The 18,470-nt window shown below is 45.5% G+C and overlaps 1 protein-coding gene across 1 annotated transcript in view; it reads left to right on the forward strand.

Moving 5' to 3' along the window:
• E2f7 (E2F transcription factor 7) overlaps nucleotides 1-18,470 on the forward strand; it is a 41,935-nt gene that overhangs the window by 13,436 nt on the left and 10,029 nt on the right. Inside the window, exons 4-8 of the mRNA XM_028759097.1 lie at nucleotides 1,511-1,679; nucleotides 5,789-6,079; nucleotides 7,477-7,635; nucleotides 8,989-9,123; nucleotides 17,948-18,133. Coding sequence (XP_028614930.1) covers nucleotides 1,511-1,679; nucleotides 5,789-6,079; nucleotides 7,477-7,635; nucleotides 8,989-9,123; nucleotides 17,948-18,133 — 940 coding nt within the window. The remainder of the gene's footprint in view (nucleotides 1-1,510; nucleotides 1,680-5,788; nucleotides 6,080-7,476; nucleotides 7,636-8,988; nucleotides 9,124-17,947; nucleotides 18,134-18,470) is intronic.

Raw genomic sequence — 18,470 nt, forward strand, 5'->3', positions numbered from 1 at the left:
AATATATTGTCTCTTGCTATACAGGGATACAATTTGGGCTTTTGGTTGGTTGGTTTTGTTTGTTTGTGGTTTTTGTGTTGCGTTTGATTTGGGTTGGGTTTTTGGTTTTTTAAAACACAGTTTCTCTAAGTAGCCTTGGCTGTCCTGGAACTCTCTCTGTAGACCAGGCTGGCCTCAAACTCATAGAGATCGACCTGCCTCTGCCTCTCAAGTGCTGGGATTAAAGGTGTGCAGTTGGGTTTAAAACATGTCTTCTGGTACTCAGCTATCTTGCTGATTCCTCTCATTTTTCAGACTATTTTTTGAGTGAACGATCATATCCATTTCAGAATCAATAGGGTTCGTTTGTGCTTTCCACTCCTTTGCCTCGGTTTCTTCTTAGTGTCCTAACGAACTCACTAGGATTTCTCACATAACCCAGAAAAGGCCCAGTGACTTTGAGTATCTACTTATCTAAGGGTTTTACCACTGTGAGCAGACACTATAACCAAGGCAGCTCTTCTAAGGACAACATTTCATTGGGGCTGGCTTACAGGTTCAGAGGTTCAGTCCATTATCATCAAGGTGGGAGCATGGCAGCATCCAGGCAGGCATGGTGCAGGAGGAGCTGAGAATTTTACATCTTCATCGGTTGCTAGGAGAAGACTGGCTTCCAGGCAGCTAGGATGAGGGTCTTAAAGCCCACACCCACAGTGACACACCTACTCCAACAAGGCCACACCTCCTAGTAGTGCCACTCCCTGGGCTGAGCATAAATACACAAACCATCTGAGTATCCTTGTTGCTTTCCCAGTTTTAAAGGAACACTTCTGAGGTTTCTCAGCCAGCCAGATATTAGCTTCTGTATTTTCATGAACACGCGACATGAAATTTGTCAAGCTCCTTTTTCTGATTCTATTGAGATAATTGAACCACGTTTCTCACTGGGTCTGTCTATCGAAAAGCCTTTTATTTTCAGCAGAGACCTATTTATACGTGGGTAAAGACAAGAATGCTACTTAAATAATCTTAGATCAACGAGTGAATCTGACTTACTGGCCCTGGTGGAGTTTCATCAAGATCTGGTCCATCTTGAACTATATGACAGTTTCTCAGGTCACAGTATCTCATGCTTTGTCAGTAACAGTCACCCAGAGTCCTGAAAAGCAGATTCTGCTGCACAAGGTCCTAGATGAAGGCCGAGATGCTACTTCTCCAGCAAGCACCTGCTGCTGCTGTTTCTACTGCCAGGTCTACCCATATAACAGAGGCCAGGGTGTTGCAGCCTGCCCAGGACATCGTTCCTGTTTTAAACTTCTAACCTTCTAACCATAGTCTTGTTCTAAATGAGAAACAGCCTAGCCCAGAGAAGATAATAGGAAAGACATTAAGAGAATTAGACTAGAAGTTGTTTTCCGTGGAATCTTGACCAGTGTGGATTGGGGTCACTTTGCCAACGGCTTTTTTAGCATCAGCAGTTACAGTATTAGTGACCATGACATCCCCCCTCCCTTCTGTCTGCCCCCTGTAGCTTGACGTGGTTGGTGACGGGGCTGTGGATGACTATGAGAAGCAAAGGCCAAGCAGGAAGCAGAAGAGCTTGGGGCTGCTGTGCCAGAAGTTTCTAGCCCGCTATCCAAGTTACCCCTTGTCAACGGAGAAAACCACCATCTCTCTAGATGAGGTTGCTGTCAGTCTTGGTATGTATCACCCTGTTGCCTGGAGACCTGCCGTCTGTGACAGTGGGAAGCTGCTTACGTTGGGTGGGCCAGAGGCATCAAGTACCCTCGATTATTGACAGAAGGGCCCTGTAAGAGGGTAAGGAGGGGGGTGAGGGCAGAGCTGGCTCCACACCATCAAATGTGCATAGAATTCAAGGAAGCCTAGACCTAAAGACCAGAATCTGGGCTTTTAACCTTTAAAATGTGGGGATTGAAACTATGGCCTAGTGGGAGAGAATTTGCTTTGCATGTACAGAGTGGGTTTAACAACTAAGTCATACCAGGGGAAAATGTGTTTAATGGTAAAAGGTAATATTTTTATAGTTACATTGTATATTAGTCTCATCTTAAGTTCTTATTTCAGGATCTAAAAATAGAAAGCTGGGCATGATGGTACATACCTCCAATCCCAGTACTTTTGAGACAGAGGTAGGACTATAAATTTGGAGCCAGCCTAGGATACTCAGTGAGACTCGGTTCTCATAAAGAAAACTACAGGTATCTTGCTCTTTGACAATGCTTCAAAGAGTTTGGAACTAGTATTACTTCCTATACAAAACAAAGAATCGAGAGCAAGAACAGAACGCTTGACCGCCTCCGCCACGGGCTCCACAACAAGCCTGTCAGAACAGAAGATGCACAGCTGGACGTAACTCAAAGAGCTAAGCCTCCTAACAAAGGAGAATGCATATGTGCACGTGGCGGGAGCATGCGTAAAGTGTGCTGCCTTGCACGGCTGTAAACACGTACACAGTTGCTTTGGAAGAGAGACCCCTAGTGGACAGGGACTGCATTTGGTTTCAGGATGATCGACTTATTGGCAGTCATTAATTAGAAATCCCGGTAATCTGGAGGTTTGGGGTAGTTTTACCTACAGGGGAGTATTAGAGGGGAGGGGCTTAAAAAATGGCCAATAGTAACCCAGAGAAGCATGTTGCAATAGAAGGCCGTTACTGTGAATCGTTTGAGCTGGTAGCTAAGAAGATTCTGTTAGTTACTGAGACAGTGGAGAGACCGTGGGTTCTGAGGGGAAGACCAGGGGCTAGGTAGGCAGATAGGGCCTGGCTCAGAACTTTCCAAGCTTGTAACCTTTTCTCATCTGTAATACAATCTTGGAGAGCGGTCACAAAGTTGGGCGAATAAGATTAACAAGCTTAACTCAGTCCTGGTAGGGGTCTTGGGAAACAGCCTTGCAGAAAATGAGAGTTAACTACCGGATGACCCAGTATCCCCATCAGGGTTCCTAAAGTCTCCCCTGCCCCCCACCACCGCATGCCTGCCGTAAACTCAGTTTCCCCTGGAGGTTTTGCACTGTGTTGCAGAACACAAAGATGAAGCGTTTGAGGGGGAATTTACAGTCCTAGGGAGGATAAAAGAAGAGAGAGAGAGAGACCCTTTTTCATTCTGACCTGTAAATCACGCCACGTTATAGCTGCCTGGAACCAAACTCCAGAGATGAGCAAACAGCTTCCCAATGCCTCACGATGACACAGACACACTAAATAAAACGAGCCACCGTCTCTTCTCATGTGAGACTGAAAACTAGTGTCTCTCCCTAGGAGCTGTTTTCCTCAGTCACCATCTCTTGGCCTTGACTCTGAACCCCTTGCTCCCTCCTAACTTGAAAGACCCTCATTTTACCCAAAGATGCTCGGAGTTTGAAAGTGTCATTTCAGGAGTCTGCTGTGATATAGACTTGACTCTGGTGTTAATGAGTGAGCGTTTAAAGACTCGGAAACAACTTTAGTAAATTGGGACCAGAACAGCCTTCGCTTCTTATTCTAAGCTGAGTGATGGACTCCGTCTGTTCCTAGGGAAATAGATTAAAGAAAGCATAGTAGTAATCACTAAATCTTTGTATGTACCTAGGACCATAAGTAGAATTAATAAGGCCACCTCAGAAGAAAGCAAAGGGGGCAGAAAGCCGTTAAGAAAGCCTTCCTTACAGCAAGCCCCAGAGTAGCCTGTAGGTCCTGAGACCTTCGAGTGGAACCTTATGTGCACAGCCCTGTAAACCGTGAGACTTAGGCGTGGTCGGGATGATGAGCGGTTAAGCTGTCCAGGGCTGCCACGTTTGGCGTTTACCAAACCAACCTACCATTTTACACAATTCTTATTTTCCAAGCTGACAGAATCTTCCTTCCTGTTCCCTGCTTGGGACTCCTGGCCGCTAGGTGGAGACTGAACAGCTTATCAAACACAGAGTAACACAACAGCCAGGCATATGGCCACCCCCAGGGTGTCTCAGTTGCATTCACTTGACATTTCTAATGGGAAGGTTTGTGGGATGGTGCGGGCTACGCAGGATGTGTTGTTATGCGGAAACAGTCTGGAAAAATAACCAGACAGCTCTGCACAAGAGGCTCCCGCCAGTACCTTCAGGCAGGGCAGCCGCCACTGAGCCTGGGGTGAGGGGCAAGCCAGTCAGGATCATGAGAGGAAATGTTCCGATTGACCGTGAAATGCCTCTTCGTGCATGTGATAAAGCCCCTCTTCATCCCAGAGGTGTCTTTGTTATTTGGTGTCTTTTCTCCCATTATATCTTTGAAGAGCCCAAAACTACCTTCCCTGGGTCTGTTTCTGGCAAAGGAGACAAACAGAGCATCTTTACAGACGGCTGGGTTTTCTACAAAGCTCCTGGAGGCTTGAGTGTGGACACTTAGATGAGAGGAAAGGGGACAGCAGGCCCGGGGCTGGTTACACCATAGGATGAGTCACGAACCAGAGATGGTTAGAATCTGCCTCGACCGTGACTCTTCATGTTAGTGGGGGGTTTTAGGTAGCTCCCAATCAAGTAATACTGAGATACAGTTAACGTCTGTTGAGGACCCTGGATAGTAATGGTCAACAATTATTTCATAGGATAAGTACTGCACTATAGAAAGGTTAAAGAACTTCCTAGGGTGGAACACTTGTAAGGGATAGACTGAGGATTCATGTCCGGGGAATCTCATTCTAGCCTCTCACACTTAACTAGCATACATATTTTCAGTAATCAGAAGGACAGTCCGACTTGGGGGAGAGCAGGGAAAGGAGGGGAGTTTCACAGCGGCCTGCTCTGAGCTGTGGGCTTCACTGTTGGCCTGATGTTGGCAAATGGTGACTGAGAAGACAAGGAGAGCTACTGCCAACCGTGGCGAACAGACGACCCGAGTTCCTCCAGCCACACAAGAAGGGACTCCAAAACCTTGAATCTGGGGTTCCCAGTTCAAAGTGGAAGGCAATAGTTATCATCCATTTTCCTTACCAGACTGGTCAGAGTTTGTACATTAATTACTTGTTACATTATTCAAACTCCCAAGAAAGGCCAGTACTGTCTCATGAGGAGATAATTATTAAAACAGTGTCATTTATGGTTAATTGTTGCTGTCCATGTGACAAGGGGTAGGATCATTACGAGAACACACTGTGGGTAAGCCTAGGAGGCTGTCCCCAAAAAGATTGAACTGAGCAGGGAAGACCTATCCAAAAATCTGGCAGCATGATCCAATGGGGTAAGGTCCCCAGCTGACCAAAATAAGAAGTCAGGACCAGCCGAACGCCAGCCTTGTCTCATCTGCTTCCTGACTGTAACTGTACTCACTACTTCCTGTCCCACCACCGTGACTGTTCACCGTGATGGGCTGTCTCCTCCAACTATGAGTCAGAGTGAACCCTTCCTTATATGGTGTATGTCTAGTAGCTTGTCACAACAATGAGACTAGTAACCAACACAAGTCTACAAGTTAGGAATGCAGTCCCCAGAGCCAGCTGTCATGTCCGATAGGCACGCCGTTCGTTAGTCATACCGGCACTCCACCACAATGCGTGTTCGGTTTGCTTAACTGTGCTATGCTGTTGCTGTCACCCAGGTGGCAGTCTGCCCATCTCTAGAGTTTGCTACCCTGGATGTATTTGAAGGTTGGTTCCCAAGAACAAGCAGGGTCTGTTTGAATCTTCCTCAGACAGACTCATGGGTTATCCACAGTTGCTGGGCATTAACTTGGATGTCAGAGCCGTAGTTCACAGACACATGCCAGGCCCTTCAGGACTTGATACTCAGAAATGCCCATTTGCATGATGTCTTTTGGCTTCTTCTTCGCAAACAGGTGTGGAAAGGAGACGCATCTATGACATTGTAAATGTGCTGGAGTCGCTGCACCTCGTCAGCCGGGTGGCTAAGAATCAGTATGGTTGGCATGGTCGGCACAGCCTCCCCAAAACCCTGAGGACCCTTCAGAGACTGGGAGAGGAACAGAAGTACGAGGAGCAGATGGCCTGCCTCCAACAGAAGGAGCTGGACCTGATGGAGTATAGGTTCGGAGAACGCAGGAAAGACGGGTCTCCGGATCCCCGAGACCAGCACCTACTCGATTTTTCTGAATCCGACTACCCCTCTTGTGAGTCTGTTATAAGCTTGTGAATAATAGCCAAGGGAATGAACGTGCGAGGTGGCAATGTGACAGCCCTCGGGGGAGGCGCTCTCTCCGCCTGCTGAAGGTCAGAGGGGCCCCCCCACCCCCGCAGGACTGCCCACTCCACATCACATGTGACCTCTCACCTGGTTAGAATACGGGAGCCGTATATGATGGCCACATCCTGTTTGCCGTTGAGACTTCACATTACCTCATTACCTTCCATCTTATTCAATTACTTGTTAGAGTAAATCACCAAGGAGAGCAGCCTCAGTCGCTGAATCTGTTAAGAAAGACAGACAACACCTGCTTGCCTTTGGTGCCATTAGTTGTTTTAATGTCTATATATCTTCCTTTTTCTTCCTCTATCCCAATTTGACATGTCTCTTCTTCTCGCTGTGAACATCAGTGCCCGTCAGTCCCGTATCCTCCCCATTGTGAGGACAGCACATACCAGGCATCACTGGCACTCTGCCTTGCATCATTAGACACTAAAGGAAGAATAGAAAAGTTTTCTTAAGCTCCTCAGCTTCATGCTGTTTAGCCCCGCCCCGTGAGGAAGTTCTAACCCATATAGCCAGAGTAAACAACCATCCTTCAGGATTCTCTACCTGCCGTCCACAGAAACACACCAATAATCAGTTTCCTCTCTGGGTAAAGACAGGCACCTACTCTGTTAGGGTACATTCTAGACATTGTGATAACAGAAAAATGAGGTTCTTGGGCTAGGGAGATAGCTAAGGACCTGAACCCAGATCCCCAGGACCCAAATAAAGTAGGGCGCCATGGTTTGCGCCTACCTATGATCCTAGCACCGGAGGGGAAGAGATAAGAGGATCCCTGGGGCTCTCTGGCCACCCAATCCAGCTTAATCAGCGAGCTTCAGTTTCTGTGAGAGACTCTGTCTCAAAAAATACGACGGAGGAGCAATTTAAATATGACACGTGGGCCCTCTGGGCTCCACGTGTGCATGCACCACCCATACACGCAAATGGAGTTCTTCTGAAAGACGAGTCAGTATTCAGAAAATAACGGAACCCTAGCCCTCTCCTTTCCTCTGCCTGCATTGATCTTTTCAGAAAGTTGCTTAAGGAAAACTGCCACGTGGCTTCCATCATGGTGATGTAAGTATGAAGTGTTCCGAGCGGCAGAAAATCCCCATCTCAGTGTCTGCGACTGCGATAATCATACAAGATGCAGGAAAATCCTTCCGATTGCCTTTACGGGCTCATTTTTGTGATGTGCATCCAGTAGGCTTCTGCCTATTACTGGATGATCCTTCCATGTGTTGGTGGAGCGAGATAGCTCTGGAAAACCGGTAGCGAAGTCTTTCTTGTGGTAAATTCATGTCACGATCATTTCTATTTTTCCCCCCTCTTTAGCATCTGCAAACAGTCGAAAAGATAAATCTCTAAGAATTATGAGCCAGAAGTTTGTCATGCTGTTCCTGGTCTCCAAAACCAAGATTGTTACCCTGGATGTAGCTGCCAAAATCCTCATAGAAGAAAGCCAAGACACCCCGGACCACAGTAAATTCAAAAGTAAGAGCCTCCACCTAATCCACGTATCCGCACAAAAAGAAAAGACGGAAATAAATATGCACAGAGAGGGTTTTTGTTGATGGTGCTGGCTTTGGAGAAATGTGCTCCTTGTGCTCATAAAAGCCCTCCGTGCTTTGAGAGGTCAATCATCTAATAGTAATAGAACCCCCGCCAAACCCAAGTCAGGAGCCTTCCCCCCGCACTCCTCGCCCCGAGGTTACAGTGGACAGGGAGGCAGAATGCACCCCAGGAGCACAGGCCAAGGAGGATGTGGTAGCTGTGCGTTTCTCTATGCTGGCACTCCATCCAAGCAGACTGTCTGAGTGTTCTTTCCCCTTTCTTCCCATCCCCCGCCTACTTCTCTGAAGGGTGGAGATGAAAGTTGTCTACAGGTAAGCAGGAGACAAATGCCCAGGGTTGGAGTCTGGGTGGGGACAGGGCTGCTCCTGGAAGGGAGACAGTCTCTCTCCGTGTCATACCACTTTCCCTTTCCCTGAGAGCGTTGCTGCTGGGTCCATGCCCTAGTGAATTCACTAATTCATTAGAATTCACTAATTCGCCAGTTGCCTTTTGGGGTTTGACTGGAATAATAGCCACCCTGTGAGTGAAACAGTTAAGATAAATTCCAGCCCTGGCAACGACCCTGACTGCAAGCCGGTGTCTGACCCTTTATTCATTTCTTGAATAGAAAAGTAGGCACACTATCTTGCAGTGTTTTTTTTTAACACCCCTTCTCTGTCTTTCTGTGTCCCCCCACTTGCAATTGTACATGCAATTTCCAACAGTTTTTCCAGAATGTGTTCAGATGCCCCTCACGCCTCTCCCCCTTAGCTAGGGTTTTAGGTGAGCAGCTGCTGTTTTTCACAACTATACCTCATAACCTTGAGTCTTGGGCGTTCTGTGTACCCAGGAGTGTGGCTTCACTGGCTGCCCAGGGAATCCCTGTCATTTTCACAGGCCAGCTGCCTGTGAGGCAGGTGCCACTACCTCATGCTGGGGGACACTCAGGACAAGCGTTTGCTGCCCACATACCAGAGTTGTAGTCACTAAGCCTTCAGTCTCAGCCTGTTTCCCCAGTAGTTTTGCTATAGTGAAGCCCCCTGCTTATCAGCAGAGGATTCTTAAGGTTTGAAGTTGCAGGTGGAGGAAGGACACTTTGTCCTCTCCTTACATCTTGTGTGTCTGCAGAGGTTCCGGGGACACAGATATTGAGTGATATCATGACAGAGTCACTGATCTCATACTGCCTGTCCGGAGGTTTATGTGGTAGCCAAGGGATGGTCCCTGTCACCTAAATTAAAATGTGACAGCATTACACGTGGCATGACCGTAGTTGTGTTTTGTATCTTGAAGCAAAGGTCCGGAGGCTGTATGACATAGCCAATGTCCTGACCAGTTTGGCTCTGATAAAGAAAGTTCACGTGACAGAAGAGCGAGGCCGGAAACCAGCCTTCAAATGGATCGGGCCGGTGGACTTCAGCTCTATTGGTAAGGAGATGCAATTGGATAAGGACCTCCCATCTATTCCTTTGTATATTCTGCATATAGACAGCAAACCTGACCTTTCCCCATGCCCCATGTCACATGGAACATTAGACTGATGACCTCATTCTTGGAACAGAATTTGCTATCCAGAAAACATTGGTGCGGGTGGCCACGTGCACATCTGGAAAGGAAAATACTAGATAGATGCTTAGACCATGGGTTTCTGTGACTCTTCAAGTATACCTATTTGTGAGGCTTTTATTCAGTTCTGGAACTTTGTTCCTAAAAGTTAGGACTAAAGGTCTAAAATGACTTTGGGGTTACTTCTACATAGACAGAACAAACCGTCGTTTTACAGGGAAATCCCAAATAACATTAAAAAGCTAAAATTGATCACTCAAAACTAGCATGACATAAAGCAGGTAGCTTCTAAGTCTAGTGGGGACATAATGACCATCTTTTATGTAATTTAGTTAAATACACCATGATTTTGCTAAACCATCAGCACAGGTGTTACCTTGTGTTTATTCACAATTAACATCTAGGCAGTGGGGGTGGGAGGCTGGGTCTTCTGTCAAAGCTACTTTCCATGTGTCTCTGCTACCTGGGAGCAAGCCTTTAAGATTATTCTTAAATTGCCTGTTCAATGTTGGTGTTTGTGGCATAAATTTATAAGTAGGACTTATAAAAGATATAGCTCTCTGCTTCCCTGATAACATTAGGATCTAGATTTAAAAAAAAAAAAAAAGTCACTTAAAAATCAAGTGTAACTGCCTCAAACCCAGTGAGTATTTACTAAGTGTGGACTGCAGGCCAAGTACTGTACCACATGCCATGAGAGATTTAAGCTGCTTTCAGGGCAGTCCACGCCCACCTGAAATAAAAGACTTCATCATTGTCCTGCCTTAATGCCTTTGGCTTCTCTTCACCTGGGAAGCCGTCTCCTTTGCATTTAAAACAGTCCTGCCTCCCTTAATGGTAGGCATGCATTCTGAGATAGATACCATTGAACACTTTCATCCTTATGTGAATATGACAGAGTCCACCTATACCTAAGAGGTCACTAGACAATATAACCGTACGGGAGCAGTGTCACATAAACTCTTACCTGACCCAAGCATCCCGTGGCATATGAATATGTTGTCTCGGTCTTATGTCTGGTTCAAATGCCAACCCCATAAAACGTTTTCCTGGAAACCTGGAGCAAGGAGCTGCAGTATGGGAATTGCTATTTCAGGATTAGCCTTGCCTTACACATTCGATGGCAGATCCATCTTTTGTCAGGCGTAGAATCAGCACCAGTTTGGAAGTTAGAAAGCAATCGAATTCTCTAGGTGGGTGGTGCTGGCTCTGTAGGAATTCAGATTATACAAATTAAGATCTGTTGGATTCAATTTTGGTAAACTTGAAGAATAGCATATTTAGGAATAACTGTGCATTGGGGAGATTTCCCATCCTGATTTACATGGAGAACATGGGGTAGACAGTGAGGTGACATACAATGAGCTGGGGACACACTTTTGGACATCCCCTAAAGTTGAGCCAAGAATTAATCTTGGCTGTAATAGAAGCGACAAGGGGTCTTTGAGCGTGGCGGTTATAGAGGAGAAAGATTGCCATGTGGTGATGCCATCGAGCAAATCAGATCAGTAGAGACCTGAGGTTCTTCTGTTGAGAAGCCAAGGAGTTCAGATTCCTGCACAGCCTGTGAGCCCACAGCTGCCGAACTCCGTTGTGGTTCAGTGAGGGTGAATCGCAAACCGAACGTTCCCACCCTTCAGCAGCCCGTGTCATTTCTTCTGTATTCTCCAGCTCTGTTACTGATGCTATCTGTCATCAACCCAGTGACCACGCTTAGAAAACCGGCAATACAGTTTATTGTATGTGGGTGTTTTCTTTTTCATTTTATTGGGGTATCACTGGAGTGCAGTAAATAGGAGAGTTTAATAAGTTTTGAGTATGTATGTAATTTGGGTTAAATAATGAAGATTAACTTCGTCACAAGTGGTCCCTCCCTTCATTTCCTCCCTGCTGGCTCACCCCTAGATACTCTGCTTCTAAGACACACGCTCAAGGTCTGCGTGTATAATTCTAGAATTATGAATGAGTTATAATGAGGTGATTTTCATTACTCATGGAGTCCATCTTTGTAAATCCACATGCCACTAAAATCTATCTCTCGAAAATGAGTGTTCGTGGCTTTTATAGTCATTTGCATATATGCAAAACAACAACAGGAGGGGGCGGGGTTGAGTTCTCCAGTGGACTCATTCCTAGATGAAGGTGTACAAGGCTTCTTGTTTCAGCTTCCTGGTCTTTAGTGTCATGTGTTTACATGCCTGTACTTTTTGTCAGTGACTCTGCTACATAAAATGCCTCCCTAGAGGGACATCAGCAAGATGGCTAACTATAGACACCCTCACGTTGTGGTCACCACCCATACAGTGATTTTCATTGTTACTTCATAACTATAATTTTTCTCCTGTTATGAATCGTAATGCAAGTGTCTAATTTACAGGACGCATTTTCTTTGTCACAAACTGACCCAAAGGGGTAGCCACCCACTTGGCGAGAACTGTTGATCAGTGGGGAATGAGTGTGAGGACCCAGCAGTCTCCACTCAGCAGGGTACCTGAAAAGTATCTGCAGCCCTCACAGGTCCTAGGAAAGAGCCCGCCATCTTGAAATTTAATTCAGGCAGCCAGGATGTTGTTCCTAAACAGTTCAGCTAGCCTGGCCTTGTGAACCAGCCTGGTTAATCCTCCTCATCCCAGGAAGTTCCCTGAGCAACCCACCCTGAGTAGCTCAGTTTACAGAGGTCCCTGTGTAACCAGTGGCTCTTCCTAACTTCTTGTTGCCCCAGAACCACCTGACCATTCATGTCAGCCCACCCTAGCTAGAGGAAGCATCCCAGCAACAAGCTAGTTACTGTCTGAGGCCCACAGTGACATTGTACCAGTAAATCTCTGGGAAGCTTGACCTAACAGAGGCCCTGCTGGGAAGGGTAGCCCACTCCTCCTCGACCTTAAAAGCAGCCACCAATCCATTGAGACTTCTGGAATCCAGTTCTGTGGCCCTGCTCATTCTCCTCTGGCCCCAAATAGTGACTGGATAAACTCTGTTCTCAGTTTCCTCCCCAGGAAGCTCTAAGAAGCAGACTGGACCCCACTTACCTATTTTCAGACCAGGAACCTGCCAGACAGCTGGCTTTGGGTATATTAGCTTCCAGGGGGCCTGTGAATTCACCCATGCAGCCCTCGGACATTCACAGGAGCCCTGACAAGTTCCACTTGTTTGCAGTACTCAAGTATTAGCAGGCACCTCGCTCCTGAGCACGCTCATCTGGACCCTCGGAGACAGATTACCTCTGTAACGGAACAGACGGGCACCCCACATCCAGATACACTGCAGAGCCACTGGCAAACACGCTCCCCCTGAGATAGCCGCTTGGCAGCCGGCAGTGTGTTCTACATGCTCTGCAGCGTGAGCCTCTAAGACACCCACATCTGTTGCAGATGTTGATTACAACTGAAGAAGTTGCATGACTAAAACATCTGCCCGAGCCTAAGCCAGACAGCCTGTCCGCATACTGCCACTGGACATGGTGCCAGGAAAAAGCCTTGCTGTAGAAACCACCCTGTAAGCCTGGTAGTCAATGGTTCTGCCAGCTGGAGAGACAACACACGAGCGCCAAGTCAATGCACGAGAAACATTTTTAAAATGTAACGGAACCACGAAGTAAATTCAGCAACGGACTCCAAAGAAAAGGAATTTAATTACCTGACAGAATTCAAAAGTATAATTCCAAGAAATTTAATGAGCCATGGAAGTGTATGGATTAGGAAACTAGATTATTGTGTGTATAAGAAACTTAGTCAAGGAGCGGGAGATCAAGTGAAAACCAAAGAAATATCTTCGAGCCAAATAACAATGAAAAACAAAAAAAAGTTAAGAGGCCCAACAACAGAATAGATTATGCAGAAAGAATTTCTGAACTTGACATCCTTTGAACAGGACAGGTTAAAAGCAAAGAAAAAAATGAAAAAAAAAGAATAAAACTTAACGCCTTTGAGACTTACCCAACCAGAAGTAAGCAAGCATTCATATGGTGGTATTCAGAAGGGAAGGCCCTGAGAATCCGACACTGCTTAGAAAGTGCAGTAAAGCTCTCAAATTCTTGAGAACGATAGAGAAATCTAATCTCGAGAAGCACTTAGGCACACACACAAAATCTAAAAGACTTGACAACAGAAACACTTCTCGGACATATTATCATCAGATCCAAACGCACAAGATGCAAGTGTCGAGTGGCATTGCTATTGGACCAGCCCACCTCTCAACCGGGGCCTTAACCAGGAGAGAATGCAATGATGTTAGAGTCCTAAAAGAGAAAGTGGACGTCCTAAAAACTCAGTGGATAAAAAGACGTTAAAAAAAAAAGCATTAGCCGAGAATACTATTTCCAGGAAAGAAATCTTTGAGAAATGAGGCTAAAATCCTTTCTAAGACAAAGCAAAAACTGGTTAAATGCATCTCCACCAGAACAGCCTTGTAGACTTGTGAGAAAAGTCCTCAGGCTGTTCAGGTGACTCAGCAGGTAAAGCCGCTTGCTGCCACGCCTGACAGTTTGTGCCTGAGCCCCAGAACTCAAAGAACCACCCAGGATAACTCTGAAATGACTAAAGCAGTCTTAACACCAGGAGCCAAAGGATAACTATGCCACAAGAATATAAAACATGCTAACAAAGTAGTTTCACAAAAGAGAGAATCAAACCTTATTAATGGAGAAAGCCAAACCTCAAAAGAGGAAGAGAGGAGGATGCTCAGAACAACCAGAAAATAATGAACAGGACAATAAACATATGTCCTGTCGGCGGTGACGGGATGCACACAGATGACACCACCACCACCAAGATGAAGGCCGCTGAATGAGTACACCGAGGCAGTGAAGAGCAAACTAGAGTAGGAGAGAGAGAGATGCCACGCAGACAGGGACTGAGACGAACAGTAGCTATAGTTTTACATCAGATAAAATAAGCATTTGTATCACAAATGATAAAAAGACAGAATAGGAACTAGATCATAAGAGGACCAATTCAACCAGAAATGTAAATGTTTATGTATTCACCTCATTACTAAAGTACCCACGTATAGAAAGCCAACATTGTTAGATGTCAAGGGACTGATGGGTGGTGAGGCATCAGTAATGGCGAGTGATAGAAAGCCCAGCATTTCAGAGGCAGAAACGGGTGATCTCTGTGAGTTCGAAGGTACCCTGGTCGACAAGGTCGGTTTCGGGCCAGCCAGGGCTCTGTAGGGCGACTGTCTCTCAAGAATTGAATGAACAGTAGAGGCTTCACTGCTTTCTGCGATGGGTGTGTCAGCCAGATTTGAAACATCCAGGAAGAAACATCCAAATGAAGCTATACCATTAGAGTAAACAGACAAACGGACTCTTAATAGAACATCTCATCTGACACCTCATTCACAACCACATCAGCATGAGGAGCTTTCTCTGAGGTCATGCATGTGCCACGCCACAAAACAAGTCTCAACCGTTTTAATTAATTAATTAAGGAGTATCTAATAAATAAATAAAGTATCACCTCTGACCACAAAGGAATCAAACTAGAAAGTCAACAAAAGAACTTTGTAAGTTGTACAAGTACATTGAAATTAAACAACACTCCCTTGAGTGTTCCATCCATGGGAAGATCAAAGGGGATATTTAAACTTTTTTAAAAAATAAGTGGAAATTAAGTACCACGTGAAAATCTGTGGGATGGAGCAGAAGTAACAAGAGGGAAGTTTATAACAATTAAGTGCTTACGTTTAACAAAAACAGGTTTCAAATAAACAGCTTAATGAGGCAAGCGAAAGCCGGAGAAGAGCTGAACATAGAAAGAAACATTAGCGACTGTCTTAAATCCTTCACCATTCTTGGCCCAGCATAGCACCGGAAGTCTTTAGACCATCAGGGCTGAGACATAAGTCGGAAAGGAAAGAAGAGTGAAATGACCAGTTTCCAAACAGTGTGACTTTTATGTAGAGGAAAAAACCTAGACACCACCAAACCTATTAGAAGCAACAAGTGGATTCAGAACGATTCCAGAATATAGACCAACAGACAGGGATGAGTTATGTTTGCACACAACGATAACAAGAAAGAAGTCAAGGAAGCAACAAATAAAATGCCTACAAGCAAATTTCACAAAAGGGCGGATGTATCTGCAACAAACCGCAAACCTGGTGAAAGGAATTGACCACAGCTTCTCAGTTGTAATCCCAGTCCTTGGGAAACAGAGAGAGGTGGATCTTTGTGGGTTCTAGGCCAGCTTAGTCTACATATTGTACTTGAAGTGGCAAGGCTATAGACACCCAAACCAAAATGGAAAAAAGAAAAATTCTGAGCCAAAACCAGCAAACCAGAAGCATTACAATACTTCACTTCAGAGCCTTACTGCAGAGTGCAGACCCAGACAGGATGGTAGTCCTTGATTCTAGAACATCCTAGAGCCAAGAGCATCCAAACAGAACCACTCCGCTTGCTAGTCAGCCAAGCAGAATAGCAGACTGAGAAGTAAGTCCTGTTTACAGCCAACTAATCTTGGACAAGATTACAAGAGTCTCAGTATGCCATTGAGCCATGATTCTTCTAGAAAACAACAGGTGAAATACTTCAGGGCATTAATATGAACATTATTTTTTTTAGTACAATCCCAAAAGCATAGTTAATAAATAACATTGGAAAATAAAAATACATCAAACTAAAAAAAAAAAAAACTTGATACAGCAAACAGTGAAGAAGTGCTCTACAGAATGGGAGGAGATCATTGTGAACTATCTGGCAAAGAAACAATTTCCAGACTATAAAATTCAAACAACAGGTGGTGAGGGATGGATTAAAAATGGTTACATGTCCAAGTGTCATTCATCACAGGGAAGTGTCTCACTCCCTGTTAAATGACTGTTTATCCAAAAGACAAAACGCACAGTCTTTGGATATCACTGCTAGGATCACAAAGTAGTATTACCCATAGCTGGAGGCATCGTGGAGGTTCCTCAGAAAGGAGAGCCAAAGCTACCTCAACTTCCGGCAATGCCACTAGTAGCCATGGAAACTGAGACCAGTGTGTTGAGGAGATACCTGCACTCAGGGTTGTCACAGCACAGCAGCCAAACTGTGGAATCAACCAGTCTGTCATTAGATAAGCAGAGAAAGGGTAGCCTGTGTGAACAGGAGACTAGACCACTTCCCGCTGATGAGGCGGTAACATTTGGTCAACAGTTGCCTTCCTCCCACGACGTGATGAGGGTTTCCTACTCTTGTGTGCCTGCCCTGTGTGACCTACAAGAGACTCTCCCCTCCCACTGCTTCCTTCCCTGACCTCCTGTACTGTTCTGACTTCTCATACCGTACTGAGCACTTTGGGGAGCCCTTCCCAAGCCCCCAGCGTTCTGTCTCCTGGTTTGTCTTCTTCCACATTCTGCCTTGTGAACTCCGGCTGCCATGATGCATCCTTGGCTGCGGGAAACTATCAGGTTCCTTCACCCCAACCTAGAAACATCCTCCCGACAGTTCAGTTAGGACAGTCAAAGCTCGCCTAATTTTATTTCTGCTTTAAGGGGTCGTTGTCTTCCCAGATCCTAAGAGCCACGGGTGTGTCCATTTCTGCTCAGCATTATATTTGATTTCAGGAGAGCAGGCAAATATGGTCCCTGAGACTGGCTTGGCCTATTTTGTTGTTGTTGTTGTTCGTTCTTTTTGTTTTATTTTCTGGTTTTATAAAAAGAACATATATTTGGGCTTTTGTTACAGGAAAGTGAAAGCCGTAAAGATTTCTTTTTCATTAAGTCTCAAAGCTGTACGAGGTGAAAGTGCGTTTTCTGAAAGTCTAGCTGGACTTTTCAGTGTGTGTTAAATCAGATTTATAATTAAAATAGATATGCTTTGAGCTTCGTAAGAAATAAACAGCCAAGGCGGGTATGATGATCCAGACCACAGGGATGGCTGCCCAGGTTACAGGACTTTCCAACTTCACACCGGCACCCTGAAGCATAAAACGGTCTCCATCCCCAGCCTTTAGCCCTGAGGGCTGCTGACCTTGTTCCTTTGGTCACTTGGTAACCAGGCCTCTCTCTGCGTAAGAGAGAACTGAAAAGGGCAGAGTAGGGAATTGAGACTCGTTTTCTGCATTTGCCCTGGAGATTCAGCGAGAGAGGCTGATCACAATTCATCTTGAAAGTGAATCTCAAAAGGCGTGTGGAGCTGCACACGGTCGGTCGGGTTTCCTTTACTGTTGGACCCTAACGGAGCATTAAAATGCCAGGCCTGTTCTAATTCGGGTTGAAGAACATCTTGCCCCACTTTGGTTGCTGTTAGCATAATTTTAGGATACATATGGGTTCACTCTCGTTTTATAGTTAGCTACTTTTCTTTTTCCAGTACATGGAAAGAAATTAGGGTTTGAGATAGCTTGTTAACTTCTTTTTAAAAATAGGGTAACTTCGTTTCAATTTTAAGTTCAAAGCCATCTCTCTCTTTTCTAATTTATTTTTGTTTTATATACAATGATGTATTGCCTTCATGAATGTCTGTGTGGGGGTGTCAGAGGCCCTGAAACTAGACTTACAGACAGTTGTGATCTGCCACATGGGAACGGAACCTGAGTTCCGTAAAGCAGCCAGTGCTCCTAACCACTGAGCCATCTCTCCAGCCCCCCACCCCCCGGAAGCATCCCTTTAAAAGAGATGAAAATGACCCAAGGTGATAGCTATACAGCAGCGCTCCAGTTCTCTGTCTCTCTCTCTCTCTCTCTCTCTCTAGATGAAGAACTGTTGGACGTCTCTGCATCCGTCTTACCGGAATTGAAAAAGGAAACATATGGCCAGATCCGAGTGTGCGCAAAAGAGAGACTGGCGCGGTGCGGTTCCTTTAACACGGTTCAGACGTCTGAGAAGATACAGAGAAAAGTGAGCTCAGAACCCAGCAGCCCGCAGGGAGGAAAACAAGGTATCTGCCATTGTTTAGCCCTTGGAGTCCATGGGTTGCCATGGAGGAGTAGCCTTGGCGATATGCAGGCATTTTCAAATTATCTCTCTAGACCACGCCATTTTTTTTTTCTCAACCGCCAACTTTTCACTCGCCTGAAGTCAAACAATTATTGGCTGCAAAAGACATGCTGACTTCCCAGTGTGTGAGCATAGCCCCACGCCTGAAATTGATCCAGTCAGCCTTGATCAATCGGCTTGCTATGCTTGGCCTCTTTGATATGTCACAGATGTTTATGACTTGGGAAACAAGACTTGTTTCATTTTCTTGCTTATTCTTTTTTTTTTTTTTTTTTTTT

This window comes from Grammomys surdaster, unplaced genomic scaffold (genome assembly GCF_004785775.1).
Source record: "Grammomys surdaster isolate TR1022 unplaced genomic scaffold, NIH_TR_1.0 126271, whole genome shotgun sequence".
Taxonomy (NCBI): domain Eukaryota; kingdom Metazoa; phylum Chordata; class Mammalia; order Rodentia; family Muridae; genus Grammomys; species Grammomys surdaster.